Here is a 14743-nt window from a genome sequence, read left to right on the forward strand (position 1 = left end):
TGGAGCATCTTATGGGGCCCATCGTGAACTGTATGGAGCATTATATGGGGCTCCTGATTCAATATAGCTAATCAAAAACATTTAACCTACTGATGTCTCAATTAATTTTACTTTTATTGGTATCTATTTTCATTTTTGAAATCTACCAGTAGCTGCTGCATTTTCCACCCTAGGCTTATACGCGAGTTAATAAGTTTTCTCAGTTTTTTTTGTGGCAAAATTAAGGGTGTCTGCCTATACACGGGTCGGCTTATACATGAGTATATACAGAGTGTGTGTGTATATGTATGTGTGTTCTTGTGTGAGTGTGTATGTATGTATTCAGTTAGGGTGATCTTATCTGTGCCAAATCTGCACGTGGGGAAAATAAAATTGAGGCTTCCACTAATTTCTTTTGTATTTTGGATGAGATTCACCTATTCAAGTCTGTAGGTTCACAAAAAACGGAATCCATTCGCATTCAATTTTTTCAAATACACTGCTTTCCAAATTATTATGCAAATTGGATTTAAGTGTCATAAAGATGTAATTTTTTGTTTTTCAAATAAACTCATAGATGGTATTGTGTATCAGGGCTCTTTGGATCACTGAAATCAATCTCAAATTCCTGTGATAATTAGTTTACCAGGTGAGCCCAATTAAAGGAAAACTACTTAAGAATGATGTTCCACATTATTAAGCAGGGCACAGGTTTCAAGGAATTTAGGAAAGAAAAAGGACCTCTCTGCTGCTGAAAAGCATCGAATAGTGCAATGCCTTGGTCAAGAGATGAAAACATTAGATATTTCCCAAAAATTTAAACGTGACCATCGTACTGTTAAGAGATTTGTGGTTGATTCTGAGCACAGACATGTTTGTGCTGATAAAGGCAGAATGAGGAAGGTTTCTGCCAGGCAAGTTCATCGGATTAAGAGCAGGGCTGTGGAGTCTGAGTCGTGGAGTCGGAGTCGGTGCTCATTTTGGTGGAGTCGGAGTTGGAGTCGGTATAAAATGGACCGACTCCGACTCCTAAAATATATAATAAATTGGGTACAGTAATTCAATGCAGGATGTGCTGAATATTTTTTCATAGGAGTTTGGGAAAGTTATGAAATGTCCTATAAATGGCTGTTCTATTCCTGATCTAAGGCTACATTCACACACAGTGTTTTTCCTTTATTTTTTGAGGATACGTTTTTCAGCTGCAAAAGCTGATCATCTTTTTAAAAAACTGCATCACCTGAAAGGTTTTTGAGCTCATAGATAATGTTTTCAATAGCAAAAGCAGATTAGAAATCTGCTCTATCTATATATCCATTTATCCATATCTGTCTATCCATATCGTATCTGTACCAAAAAGAATGAAAACCGGGTAGTACACCAATATATATTCTGTTCTATCTAAATATCTTGATTATTGGATCATAAAAATGATTAAATGTCTGAGGTTCACATTGTACTACAATAAATTTTTCACTTAAATATAAGCAATATGTGTGGGAGTCGGAGTCGTGGAGTCGGAGTTGGAGTCGGTGTAAGGGAAATTGAGGAGTCGGAGTCGCAGGTTTGGCTTACCGACTCCACAGCCCTGATTAAGAGAGCAGCTGCTAAAAAGCCATTACAAACCAGCAAACAGATATTTAAAGCTGCTGGTGCCTCTGGAGTCCCTCGAACCTCATGGTGTAGGATCCTTCAAAGGCTTGCTGTGGTGCATAAACCTACTATTCGGCCACCCCTAAAAAGTGTTCACAAGCAGAAATTGTAGCAGTGGTTCCAGACATACATGAAGACTATTTTTCATACAGTCTTGTTTACTGATGAGTGTCGAGCAACCCTGGATGGTCCAGATGGATGGCTGGTGGATGGCCACTATGTCCCAACAAGGCTGCGACTTCAGCAAGGAGGAGGAGGAGTCATGTTTTGGGACGGAATCTTGGGGAAACAGCTGATGGGGCCCTTTAAGGTTCCTGAAGGTGTGAAAATGACCTCTGCAAAGTACTGTATATAGAGTTTCTGACTGACAGCTGTCTTCCATGGTATAAAAAGTAGAAACGTGCCTTCAGGAGCAAAATCCTCTTCATGAATGACAATGCACCATCTCATGCTGCAAAGAATACCTCTGAGTCATTGACTGCTATGGGCATAAAAGGAGATAACTCATGGTGTGGCCACCATCTTCCCCTGACCTCAACCCTGTAGAGAACCTTTGGAGTATCATCAAGCAAAAGTTCTATGAGGGTGGGAGGCAGTTCACATCAAAACAGCAACTCTGGGAGGCTATTCTGACTTCATGCAAAGAAATCCAAGCAGTAACTCTCCAAAAACTCCCAAGTTCAATGGATGCAAGAATTGTGAAGGTGATGTCACAGAGGGTTCCTATGATAGCATGTAACTTGGCCTGTTAGGATGTTTTGGAGTTAAATAGCTTTTTTTGTTCAGTGAATGTGACCTCCTAATGCTGCAAATTCCACAAATGAGCATTTTCAGTTCTTTAAAACACAAATGTTTAGAAATTCTACTGTGCCTAATAATTTGGAACAGTGCAATTTGAGTTTTTATTCATTTTGGAGATTATACTGTTATCATTGGGAGGTTTTTTCAATAAAATTTGATGTATACTCTAACGGGTGATGACCTTTATTAGACTGACTGTCATTTGTACTGACTATTTAGGAAAATCATAGAAAAATATCATTTGCATAATAATTTGGAACACAGTGTACATTAAATCTATATTGAGCTTTGTAAATTTTTTAATAACTTTTGATGAAGAACAGACGCCATATAAGATGACAATTCAGATGAAAATTACCCAGTTTTTCTAGACGAAACACCCAGCGATTTTGTTTTTTCTTTATGCGTGTGTGAACTTAACCCAAGACTAATAGGCATCCTATTAAGCTTATAGGCTAAGTTTTCACCACCGTATAAAAAAAAATCAGTGTTTCTTAAGGAAAAAAATGATTTTTATCTTAATTGTCAACCGTGTGCAATCCATATGGCATCCAATTTTTATACAGCTGCAATTAAAATTTACAAGACCAAATACAGTTTCCTATGTAGCATTCCAATGCATCTGTGAAAATTAGATGCCGTATGGTTGATCCTTATGGGATTTGATTTTTTTTCTTCTTGCTCATTAATGAACCTGACATGAGACATGGAAGCTAGTGCATGCTGCGATTTTTTTTTTTTTTTTTTTTTTTTTTTTTTTTTTATGATTTGGAATTACATAGTTCCTAGTGCTGTTGATTTTTTGATGGATGGCACTCAGACCAAAAATATGGTCTCATGAACTTGGCCTAAAGGTAAACAGTTCTACTACCATGTACCGTATTTTTCGGACTATAAGACGTGCTCCAAATTTTCTGAAGGAAAAATGGGGAAAAAAAAAAATTAATGCTTCAAATGGGGGTCTGTCTTGCGGTCTGAATTCAGCTAACGGGGGGAGGAGAGCGGCAGTGCTGGTGGAGCAGGGTTCCGGAAGTTCTCGGTGATCAGACATGCATCGATTTGAGATCTCGGCACTGAGATCTCAATTTGCACATGCGCCACCTACAGCTGCCATTTTCCGGGAGGCTATCACATTGCAGTAATGGCTTTCACAAAATGTCGGCAGAACCCCTGCACTGAAGCTGCCGCACTAGCCTGAGATGGGAGTCAGATCATCACCCTGCAGTGTCGGACCATCGAACACCCCCTCTACCCAGCCCAGGGCCGGCAGAATCACCCGACTCCTGTTGACGCCACACTTCTGGCAAGTACATTTGGACTATAAGATGTCCAACCATTTCTCCCCAAAATTTTTAGGGAAAAAGTCCAAAAAATACGGTGTTTCCACAGTGTGTGACTACAGTATCTATGGGGTTGGAGCAAAGTATTGGCTGTGATATTACATGTATAGACGTGCTTGTTCTGCACGTATTGCATACATACATGGTGCTTGTTGCCAGGAGATTGCAAAAGTCAATTGCTTTATTGTAATTATCTTTACTTTACACTCTTTAAGGTTCAGTATAGACTTGGACACAACGCTGAAAGCTGTCGAAAATCTGGGAATGGTTTTCACGGTTGGTAGTGCTATGTAAGTACAATTCATACATTTCCTATATTGTCACTGTAGTTTTTCGGCAATACAAATTTATTTGTTTTTATTTTCCTATAAGCAATTCTTGGAATGCTTTTCTTACTTCCTATATTACTATATTGATTATTGACCAGGTAAGCCTATCTGTAGTACAACTCTCGCAGAATTCATTGGGAATACATCTGAATACAGGCTGGCTTCCAAATGGTTTCTGCAATTATATATAGTTGCTTACCTTGTCACCTTTTGCACTGTTTAAGGAGTTGTTGTTAAGAGTTATTAATTGTGTGTAGTCTTTATCTGTGCAAATAAAATGTATGATTATTGTATAATTGGTGTATGCCTCTATCGTTCCTCCATGCTTTTCCTTCCTTTTGTTGTGTACATGTAGTTATTTTCTGAAGGTTGGAGAACAGCTGAGTATTTTTTTTTTTTTTTTTTTTTTTAGCAGCAGCCAAAGTGTGATTATGTATTCTGCTTTTTTTTACGACTTTAGTAGAGCTCTGTATTGTGTATATTTTGACAGTACGCTTATTCTCTAATAGATGCCAAACCTCACCTGATATGGATGTGGCGTTCAAGAAAAATCCTCCTTTAGATGTTACGGCTGAAGACAGAAACACTGGCAGCCAACGTGAAGATTGCACCAAAGGTTTTGTTTATGATGAACAGTGCGAGTTTAATTTTGGATATCTGAAACTGGATGAACATAAGAACACAAGCAAATCACTTTCTTCACAAAATTACCATCATAAAGGTTCCTGTCAAGAATCCAGTCCAATTTTACCGAACAATAACGCTTTGGCACCATTTTCGAGTAGCCCTGATGTCATCATAGAGGAAATTATTGAGGAAGATCAACCTTGTAAGTGTGGTGTCTCTTTTCTATTTTGGTTTCTATACTTTAGAGGGAGTTGTGTTTTTCAGTGAAGTCATGCTCAGTAGTGAGCCACGTAGAGTTAACCTATTGGTAAGATCTGAAAAATGTATTGTCAGAAGAAATAACCAGTTGTAGAGTTTTGCCATATGTTGTCTAAAATTCTATAACCCCTAAAATATGATTACTAAATGTATTGAATACTATTCATGTTGCTCTAGGTGTGCTTGCGCCTCACAATAACAAAGCACATTGCTGTAAAGGAAAACCTTTGAAGAAAGGTAAGAAATAAAGATTTTATACCTGGATGATATGTTTCCTTAGCTGCTGGCTGTTTAACTTCAAGATTTCTTTCTACAGTCTTAAAGCAAACCTGTTATGTTGAAAATGGTGTATGATCTGCAGACAGGACTTTATAGCGCAGGGGCTTCTGATCAGATTGATATGCATTTTTTGGAGAAAGAGTTCAGTATAACTTGTGTCTTATGCAATGAAATCCCTGGGGTTTCTATGCGTTAGTCAAAGTGGGGGTGCTATTTAGTGATGGACATTCTTCCCTGTATGACTATTCAATAGTTGTCCATCACTGAGTAGGACTGTCCAATGGACTCGTATGCATGCAAGCATCAGATATTTCAATGACCAAAACACAAGCTATATTGAATCTTTTCCAACAACCCTATATATCATTTTTCTCTACTTCTAGACGGTTACCAGGCTGTCCAGATTGGATTGCATGTGCAACCTGACAGGTTCCCTTTAAATGTTTGTTGTTTATATCATTGAGGAACACGGGACAACTGGTGTACATGTCTTACATTGTAGAGGGGAGATGCTTTAATGAGTCAACAAACGCTGGTACCTGCGCATCACCCCGTATAACCCCTTAGTGACAGAGCCAGTTTGCAGCTTAATGACCGGGCCAATTTTTTGCAATTCTGACCACTGTCAATTTATGATGTTACAACTCTGGAACGCTTCGTTTCCCATTGATTATAAGATTGTTTTTTTGTGACATTGTTCTTCATGTTAGTGATAAAAGTTCTTTATAGCTTGTGTTTATTTATGGAAAAAAAAAAAAAGGAAATTTGGCTAAAATTTTGAAAATTTAGCAATTTTCAAACTTTTAATTTTTGAACACTTAAATCTGAAAGTGGTGACACACAAAATAGTTCATAAATAACATTTCCCACATGTCTACTTTACAGCAGTACAATTTTGGAAACAATTTATAAGGGTTAAAAGTTGACCAGCGATTTTTATTTTTCCAACAAAATTTACAAAACCATTTTTTTAGGGACCACATCACATATGAAGTGAGTTTTGGGGGTCAATATAACAGAAAATACCCAAAAGTGACATCATTCTAAAAACTGCACCCCTCAAGGTGCGCAAAACCACATTCAAGAAGTTTATTAACCCTTCAGGTGCTTCACGAGAACGAAAGCAATGTGGAAGGAAAAAATGAACATTTTACGTTTTTTCACAAAAAATTTACTTTGGAACCAATTCATTTTATTATTTTCACAAGGGTATCAGGAGAAAATTGCCTACACGATTTGTTGTGCAATTTCTCCTGAGTACACCAATACCCCATATGTGGGGAAAAGCCACTAGTTGGGCGCATGGAAGGGCTCAGAAGGGAAGGAGCACCATTTGACTTTTTGAACGCAAAATTGGCTGGAATCCATGGTGGCGCCATGTCGCGTTAGGACACCCCGTTACATACTTAAACAGTGGAAACCCCACAATTCTAATTCCAACCCTAACCCCCAACACGCCCTTACACACCCCTAAGCCCTAACCCGAACTTTAACCCCAATACACCCCTAGCCCCAACCCTAACTTTAGACAAACTCACTTTAGCCCAACTCTAACCCTAATGGAAAAATATAAATAAATACATTTTTTTTTTTTTTTTTTACCTAAATAAGGGGGTGATAAAGGGGGGTTTGACTTACAGTTTTTTTTTTATTTATTTATTTTTATTTTGATCACTGTGATAGGGTCTGTCACAGTGATCAAAATGAACCAATAGGAAAAATTTGCCATTGTTGCTGGGTGCCCGACTGGCAGATCTCTGCGGGTACGCTGCGCATGCACCCGCCATTTTCTCCCAGAAGACCACGCCGGCGGCCCGGGGGGATGCAGGGACAGCGGAGGTACCGGGGAGGGAATCGGGTGACCTCTGATGTGCGATCAAATCAGAGGAGAGAGAAATTAAATGGGAAATCGGAGTTTGATTTATTTATTTTTTTGCACTTGCCGTTATACCGTTAACCCTCCGCCAGGAATAATATCTTTACTAACGAGTTAGGGAATAATGTGCCTGTCAGGCGCAGGCTAGGAAAATACCTATAATATCTAATTTTTTAAATTTCAGTGCTCTAAAAGTGATCAGTGACCTTCATAGGGATGTAATAAGAGACTACACATAATAATAAGAGACTTAATATATATTTACAAGTATATCAGAGGGCAATACAGAGATCTCTCCAATGAACTATTTGTACCAAGGACTGTGACAAGAACAAGGGGGCATTCTCTTCGTTTGGAGGAGACATTTTCTGCACCAGCATAGAAGAGGGTTCTTCACGGTAAGAGCAGTGAGGCTCTGGAATTCTCTTCCTGAGGAAGTGGTGATGGCCAACTCACTGAATGAATTTAAGAAAGGAATGGATGCTTTTCTTGTGAGTAACAGTATAGAAGGTTACGAATAACATAATATTATAGGTAGATGGTTGACCCAGTTTAGGGGAAGGAATTTTTTTTCCCTATGGAGAAAATTGGCTTCTACTCTGTGGGTTTTTTGCCTTCCCCAGGATCAACAATGCAGAACAGCTGCACTAAAAATAGGCTGAACTAGATGGACATAAGGTCTTCCTTCAGCCTTCAAAACTATGTTATGTTACTATGTTAATCAGGTGCAAAAAAGACCGTTTGCGTAACATAAAAGTAATAACTCTGAAATACAAACATTTCAAAACTCCCGCCAAATAGCCCGCAGTTTGTCGCTGACAAATAACTCTATAAAGAAAATTTAGGGAAACAAACTTAATTTTAAGGTACCTAAAGTAATATTACACACATATTCATTCAGAATTAGATCCTGAAGTTTCCCCAGAATTACACATCATTTTTGCATGTGTCAGGCAGATTGCATTATGACATTTGTGACATTCATAATTAGAAAGCCGTCTGTTTCGCTTTCCGTGGTGCATCTCCTTCTTTTGGGAGGTGGTGCAGGTGATGGATTTTCACTATCTTCTGGGCGGAATCTTTTGAGCTGAACTTGAAGGCGAGAGGGGATACCGATAGTTTTCGTACTTCTCCTGTGTAGCTCTCCAAGCACTAGTTCATGGGCCAATTTTTTCAGATAGACTCGTCTACGGAGTGGTTCAAGCTGGTTTTCATGGTAAATGACTTGTGAATTTATACCACCCAAATTCAGCATAGTGAAAAATGACCATTGGCCAGCGCTTGGTGTTTCTGCTGACGCTGAAAGTTGAGCATATCTGATCAGCTGTATCAACACCTCGTTTGGTTGCATTATAAAATGTAATTATCTCCGTTTTATTTTTGTGCCTCAGACCCAGGATTCATGGCGCATCATCATTATGAAGTGTTGAGAGAAGTTCATTTTTTTTTTCCACGTGGTACATAGGAAACCAAAACCTTTCCATTATAGAATGCAAACATACTGCTGTACTGTTTTCTCCCTTTCACACTTACAAACTGTGTAGGCAATTCTTTATTTCTCGTTCGCCTTATTGGGGGACACAGAGACCATGGGTGTATGCTGCTGCCACTAGGAGGCTGACACTATGCACAAAAAAAGGTTAGCTCCTCCTCCACAGTGTACACCCCACCGACCGGCAGGGAATTCCTCAGTTTAGCTTAGTGTCAGTAGGAGGTGGACACGGGTCTTTCATTAGACCCATATCTACCTCAGCGTGCGTCGTTTCTTTTCAGGTTATCCGGAGGGATACAGAGTGAAGAGTCACATCTGTAGTCCCACAAAGAGGCTATGAGTACGGCGTGTACTGCCACCCCGTATCCTCATAGGTCTCTACAGCAGGACCAGGAGATCCGAACACGGATGTGTGTCAGGCGATCCAGATGGTCCTCGTTCCCAGTCTCCCACCCACTCGCCTACCAGAGCCTGTCGGTCGGATGAGGCGCGGATACTCTTCTTGACAACACACGCTGGATGAAGGTACCTTTATTCATAGAGACGGATCAGGCAGGGTAAGTATGAGGCCCCGGGTCCCATTCTCCTCAGCAGCTCCAGAGGTCACGTTCCACGCCGCCCCGCCGCGCTTCCCGGCGGCCGCCGCATTTAATTCAGGCCCCGGCTTGTTATCGGCCTGTTCTGCCGCAACTTCGCCCCCAGTGCATTTCTAGGGGGTTTTTCTCCCATGCGGCCCCATCGAGCCTCGGGAGCGGTCACCGTGGCAGTGCTGCGGGGCCTCCGCGCTGACAGGCGGCCGCCTCATCTAATCCAGGCCCCGGCTTCATCTTGGGCCTTGTCCTGCGTCGCGGCCACGCCCCCCGCCTTCTTTCTCGGGTGGGCTTTCCTCCCGCCCACTTTAAGCCTGCCCACCGCCTTCTCCCCTCACTCTCTCCCTGAGGCGGCGCTGTCTCCACCCACTCCCAGTCTGGAGAGGACGGCGCCATTTTTAGTATCGGCGGTTAGCCCCGCCCATCTTCTTCCTCGGATCCACTTGGGCCGGTCTTTTCTTCCCATTCACTGGCAGATTGTAACAACGGATGCCAGCCTCCTCGGCTGGGGTGCAGTGTTCCGCAATCTCACTGTTCAGGGTCGTTGGTCGACTCAGGAATCGGCTCTGCCGATCAACGTCTTAGAGATACGAGCGATCTATCTGGCTCTCGTCCACTGGGAGAGGCTGCTCAGGGGCTTGCCTGTCCGAATTCAGACAGACAATGCCACAGCGGTGGCATATGTCAACCGCCAAGGAGGGACACGGAGTGTCTCAGCTCTGGCAGAAGTGTCCAAGATTCTTCATTGGGCAGAGATTTCTGTCCTGACAATTTCCGTGGTACACATTCCCGGCGTAGACAACTGGGCCGCCGATTTTCTCAGCCGCGAGGGTCTCGCGGCTGGAGAGTGGTCCCTACATCCGGAGGTGTTTCATCTGCTCTGCCGTCGATGGGGAACCCCGGATGTCGACCTGATGGCGTCTCGCCTCAACAGGAAAGTCCCACAGTTTGTTTCCAGGTCTCGAGATCCTCTGGCAGTGGGCGCAGACGCTCTGGCCGTTCCTTGGTCGCAGTTCGAACTCCCCTACCTGTTCCCTCCTCTGCCGCTTCTTCCCAAGCTGTTGAAGAAAATCAAAGCAGAAGGAATTCCAGTCATTCTCATCGCCCCGACTTGGCCCAGAAGGTCTTGGCTCTCGGACATTGTCAACCTTCTTGCGGACGCCCCCTGGAAGCTTCCAGACAGGGCAGATCTACTGTCTCAAGGCCCGATTTGCCACCCCAATTCTCGGCCGCTCAATTTAACGGCGTGGCTGTTGAGACCGAGGTTTTGAAACGGGCAGGATTCTCCGATCGGGTAATTCATACCGTGATCCGAGCAAGAAAGCCATTATCTTCCAGAATTTATTATCATACTTGGAAGGCCTATTTCACCTGGTGTGAAGCCAATGACATCGCGCCCATGTGTTTTTCGCTCCCCTCTGTTCTGGCATTTCTTCAGGCAGGGCTGGAAGCGGGACTTGCCCTCAGTTCTTTGAAGGGTCAAGTTTCGGCGATGTCCATTTTATTTCAGAAGACGTTGGCCTCCCGACCTTAGGTCAAAACCTTTCTTCAGGGCGTGGCTCACTCGGCTCCTCCGTACCGAGCGCCCGTGGTTCCATGGGATCTTAATCTGGTTCTTGAGGTTCTGCAAGGTCCTCCTTTTGAACCTCTCAGGGATGTTTCTCTTTCTCTCCTTTCTTGGAAAGTAGCTTTTCTGGTGGCCATCACTTCCATCCGGCGCGTGTTGGAATTGGCGGCTCTTTCTTGCCGCTCGCCTTTTTTGCTACTTCACCAGGATAAGGTAGTTCTGCGGACTCCGCCCTCTTTTCTTCCGAAGGTGGTGTCCTCCTTTCACCTCAATGAGGATATTGTTCTGCCTTCCTTCTGTCCGAGTCCATCTCATCCTCGGGAGCGGTCCTTGAACAAGCTGGACCTGGTCAGGGCGCTGAGAGTCTATCTGTCTAGGACGGCTTCCCTGCGAAAGACAGACTCCCTTTTCGTCATTCCAGATGGGGCGCGGAAAGGTCACCCCGCATCCAAGGCTACTATTGCTCGCTGGATCAGATCGGCAATTTTGGAGGCATACCGAGTTAAGCATCGAGTAGCTCCTCCGGGGATCAGAGCGCACTCTACCCGGGCAGTGGGTGCTTCCTGGACGGTACGCCACAGAGCTTCCGCGCTGCAGCTTTGCAAAGCTGCAACCTGGTCATCAGTTCACATGTTTGTGAAATTCTACAAAGTCCACACCTACGCTTCGGCGGACGCCAGCCTAGGTAGAAGGATTTTGCAGGCTGCGGTGGTGAGTCCACTGGCCTGATGGAAGTTTGTTTCCCACCCCAGGGACTGCTTTGGGACGTCCCATGGTCTCTGTGTCCCCCAATAAGGCGAACGAGAAAACAGGATTTTTGGGTTGCTTACCGTAAAATCTGTTTCTCGGAGCCTTCATTGGGGGACACAGCACCCTCCCATGTTCTTCAGCTCCTGTTCTTCCTTTCGTTGATTGGTTATAGTTGAGTTGTTTGTTCTGTTTTCAATCTATTCTGTTACTTCTACTGCTTTCTCACTAACTGAGGAATTCCCTGCCGGTCGGTGGGGTGTACACTGCGGAGGAGGAGCTAACCTTTTTTTGTGCATAGTGTCAGCCTCCTAGTGGCAGCAGCATACACCCATGGTCTCTGTGTCCCCCAATGAAGGCTCCGAGAAACAGATTTTACGGTAAGCAACCCAAAAATCCTGTTTTTTTTCTTACAGTTCCGACATATGAATGCTTTTGCATTTTCAGATAATCAGATCACAATTCGAAAACCAATTGTCAGCTGTTCTATTGCGACCCGATACAAATAATTGCTCAGCCATTCTTTTTACAACATCACTGGGTTTGTTGCTGACACATTAAGGACCTTCTGGTTGTTTTCCTGCATAAATTTCAAGGTTGTATGTGTAGGCATCAACAAGGGCATAAATTTTTATTCAGTATTTGCTAGGCTTTGATGGAATGTATTAAATGCACATCTAACCACGAAAACCAGGGAGCATTTCGTCAATAGTGAGATTCGCCCCAGGGCAATAGCTTTTCTTACAGTTTTCCACAAATTTTTGGAATAAATCGCGAATTGGAGCAAGTCGGTCATATGTTTTACGTTTGGTTCTGGTAGTTCTGTCGTCAAACTGAAGGCAACAAATTAGAACCTTGAGAGACCTAACAAGGCCAGATTTTTCTATTCCATCACCATCTTTACTCCAAAGTTCCTCCAAACTTTGTCGATTTGCCCTTTAAGCTCCTGCAAGGTATAACTATAACAATCCAAAAAAAGCATGCAGTTCTATTTCATCTGTGGCCTTGATGATTCTGTTGCAGATGAACTTGTCCTTTGTAATGTCTATATATTGGTTTGTGTATGTGACAATAGAGTCCAGAATGTCATCTGTGAAAAAAACTATTCCAGCATTCAGCTGCAGTTTTTGCATTACTTGCTGTTCCTATAATTGCAGGAAGGTGAGTGATAATGGTTTTTTTTATCTTTTCCCATATAATATGGTTCTACATCTTCTTCATCCTCATCACTGTCACCATCTTGCTCTGTTTCAGAATCAATTTCACATACTTCCACCTCATCATGAGAATCAATCTCATTTTCTTCTCCTAAATCCTCAATCGGTGTGGGATCTGCATCATCATCTAACAGCATGTTTCTCACTTCCTCAACATTAAGGGGTTCTGATAAGTTAAACATTTTCCTCTCCATTTCAGCAGATAATCTGAAGCAAGAGAGAGAATATGTGTTAGGGAACAATGTGCCTGAGAAGCACACTTTCATATGTAATCTGCCTTATTTCTATGAAATATCCACACACTTTGCACTATCCATTCATAAAACAAGCTAAATAAACAATTGTGATGACTAAAAACACAAAATACCAACCGTATAAAGTGTGACGTGTTCGGGAACAATGAGCCTGAGAAGCCAGCACAGTTAGACTATGTGCACACACTGCGGATTGGTCTGCGGATTCTTATCTGTGGAACCGCAGGTAAAACCGCAGGTAAAATGACCTGCGGATTGGCCTGTGGTTTTGCCCTGCAGTTTGCCACCTGGACAATGGAATAGGTGGCAAACCGCAGCAGAATCCACAGAAACAATTGACATGTCAATTCTTTCTGCGGATTCAAAACCGCAGCTTTTCCACAGTTAAAAATCCGCAGCATGTGCACAGCAGATTGTAAATCCCGTAGGATAACATGCTACTGTACACTGTCTGCAGAACTGCTGCGGCCGGAACCGCAGCAAAAACCGCAGCGTGTGCACATAGCCTTATACATGCCCTCCTGAAGCTCTGCAATCCAACCGTGGTATCAGGTGTCACACAGCAGCTAGAGCCAGGAAGCTACCTGGAGGGAGGGGATTTCATCACAATCTGGTGAGGAGGGAGAAATGAAAGGAAAAAAGAAGCGCCTGTCAGGCACATTAGTCCCGTCCGAGGGTTAATAACGGCGATTACAACACTGGGGTCGGTAAAAACCGACGGAATCATGTTCTCTGGGGTCTCAGCTACCCCCGGCAGCTGAGACCCTGGAGAAATTCCAACTCTGGGGGGCGCAGTGGGTTAAATACCCTTAAATTGCTGCTGTTAAAAGGCGTATCGGCGGTCGTTAAGGGGATAAGCATGTTTCTAATCACTGGATCATCTAGAAAAATGTTCAGTGATTTGAGTAATTTATACTGGCTATCGTCGTTATCTGCAGCACATGATGTCAAGTAAACAGATTAACATTCTGGAGTATGGAGACAAATGACTGCATTAACAATCATTCTGTTCCATTGGCATTCATTGGCCTGTATAAATAGGCCAGTTAATGAGCGTTTCATGTGGACTACCTCTCCACAGGTAGATCTCCAAAGTATCACATTTGCCATCCTCAGGTTAAGCTAGCTTCTTTGTAAAGGAACATAATGATTAGTCACCCATCTCGCTCTGCGTTTGCATGTGCGTTCTGTACCACATAGTCTCATGAGAGGCATTGCATGACATTCTGCTGTGTTTAGGTTAGTAAAGCAGTTAGTAAGTGCACCCCGTCCATCAGTCTGGTGTCTCTCAGAAGTTATTAGGAAGGGTTTATGCAAAACCTTTCCCCTGACACTTGACTGCTCTTGCAGGGTCGATTGCTGCATTTTTTTGCTCGAGGATTTGGCCGTGAATTCCATTTAGACGTGGTCGTCTTCCTGTTGGTTCTTTTTTTCTTCTTCTCTGCCTTCTGTCTCATTGGTTTGCATGTTGTAAAATTTAATGAAGCCACTGATAGCAAGAGCTTTTACTTGCGGCAGAGCAAACCTAACTGAAGGTTTCATTCCTTTTGTCGCTTCTTGAACTCTCTATCCATGTCAGTAGGACTCGTTAAAAGAAAGAAACAAAAATCTTGACCTTTCTGATGAGCCTACCGCCATCCAGCTTCTAATGGAAATTGCTTGGATTACAAACAGGCTCCTTTTCTTTCATAATGCTAAGAATTACCACATCTTTCAAGCTGTGGTTGTAGGGAG

General features: G+C 42.9%; 1 protein-coding gene across 2 annotated transcripts in view; it reads left to right on the plus strand.

Annotated features, from left to right (window-relative positions):
* The window catches only part of RNF17 (ring finger protein 17), a 585601-nt gene that overhangs the window by 220437 nt on the left and 350421 nt on the right, over window positions 1-14743 (plus strand). For both annotated transcript variants that reach the window (XM_073583105.1, XM_073583106.1), the window contains 3 exons: window positions 3989-4063; window positions 4612-4931; window positions 5165-5224. In XM_073583105.1, the coding sequence (XP_073439206.1) occupies window positions 3989-4063; window positions 4612-4931; window positions 5165-5224 (455 nt within the window). The remainder of the gene's footprint in view (window positions 1-3988; window positions 4064-4611; window positions 4932-5164; window positions 5225-14743) is intronic.

This window comes from Dendrobates tinctorius, unplaced genomic scaffold (assembly GCF_039654945.1).
Source record: "Dendrobates tinctorius isolate UK_male_01 unplaced genomic scaffold, ASM3965494v1 ptg000075l, whole genome shotgun sequence".
Lineage (NCBI taxonomy): Eukaryota > Metazoa > Chordata > Amphibia > Anura > Dendrobatidae > Dendrobates > Dendrobates tinctorius.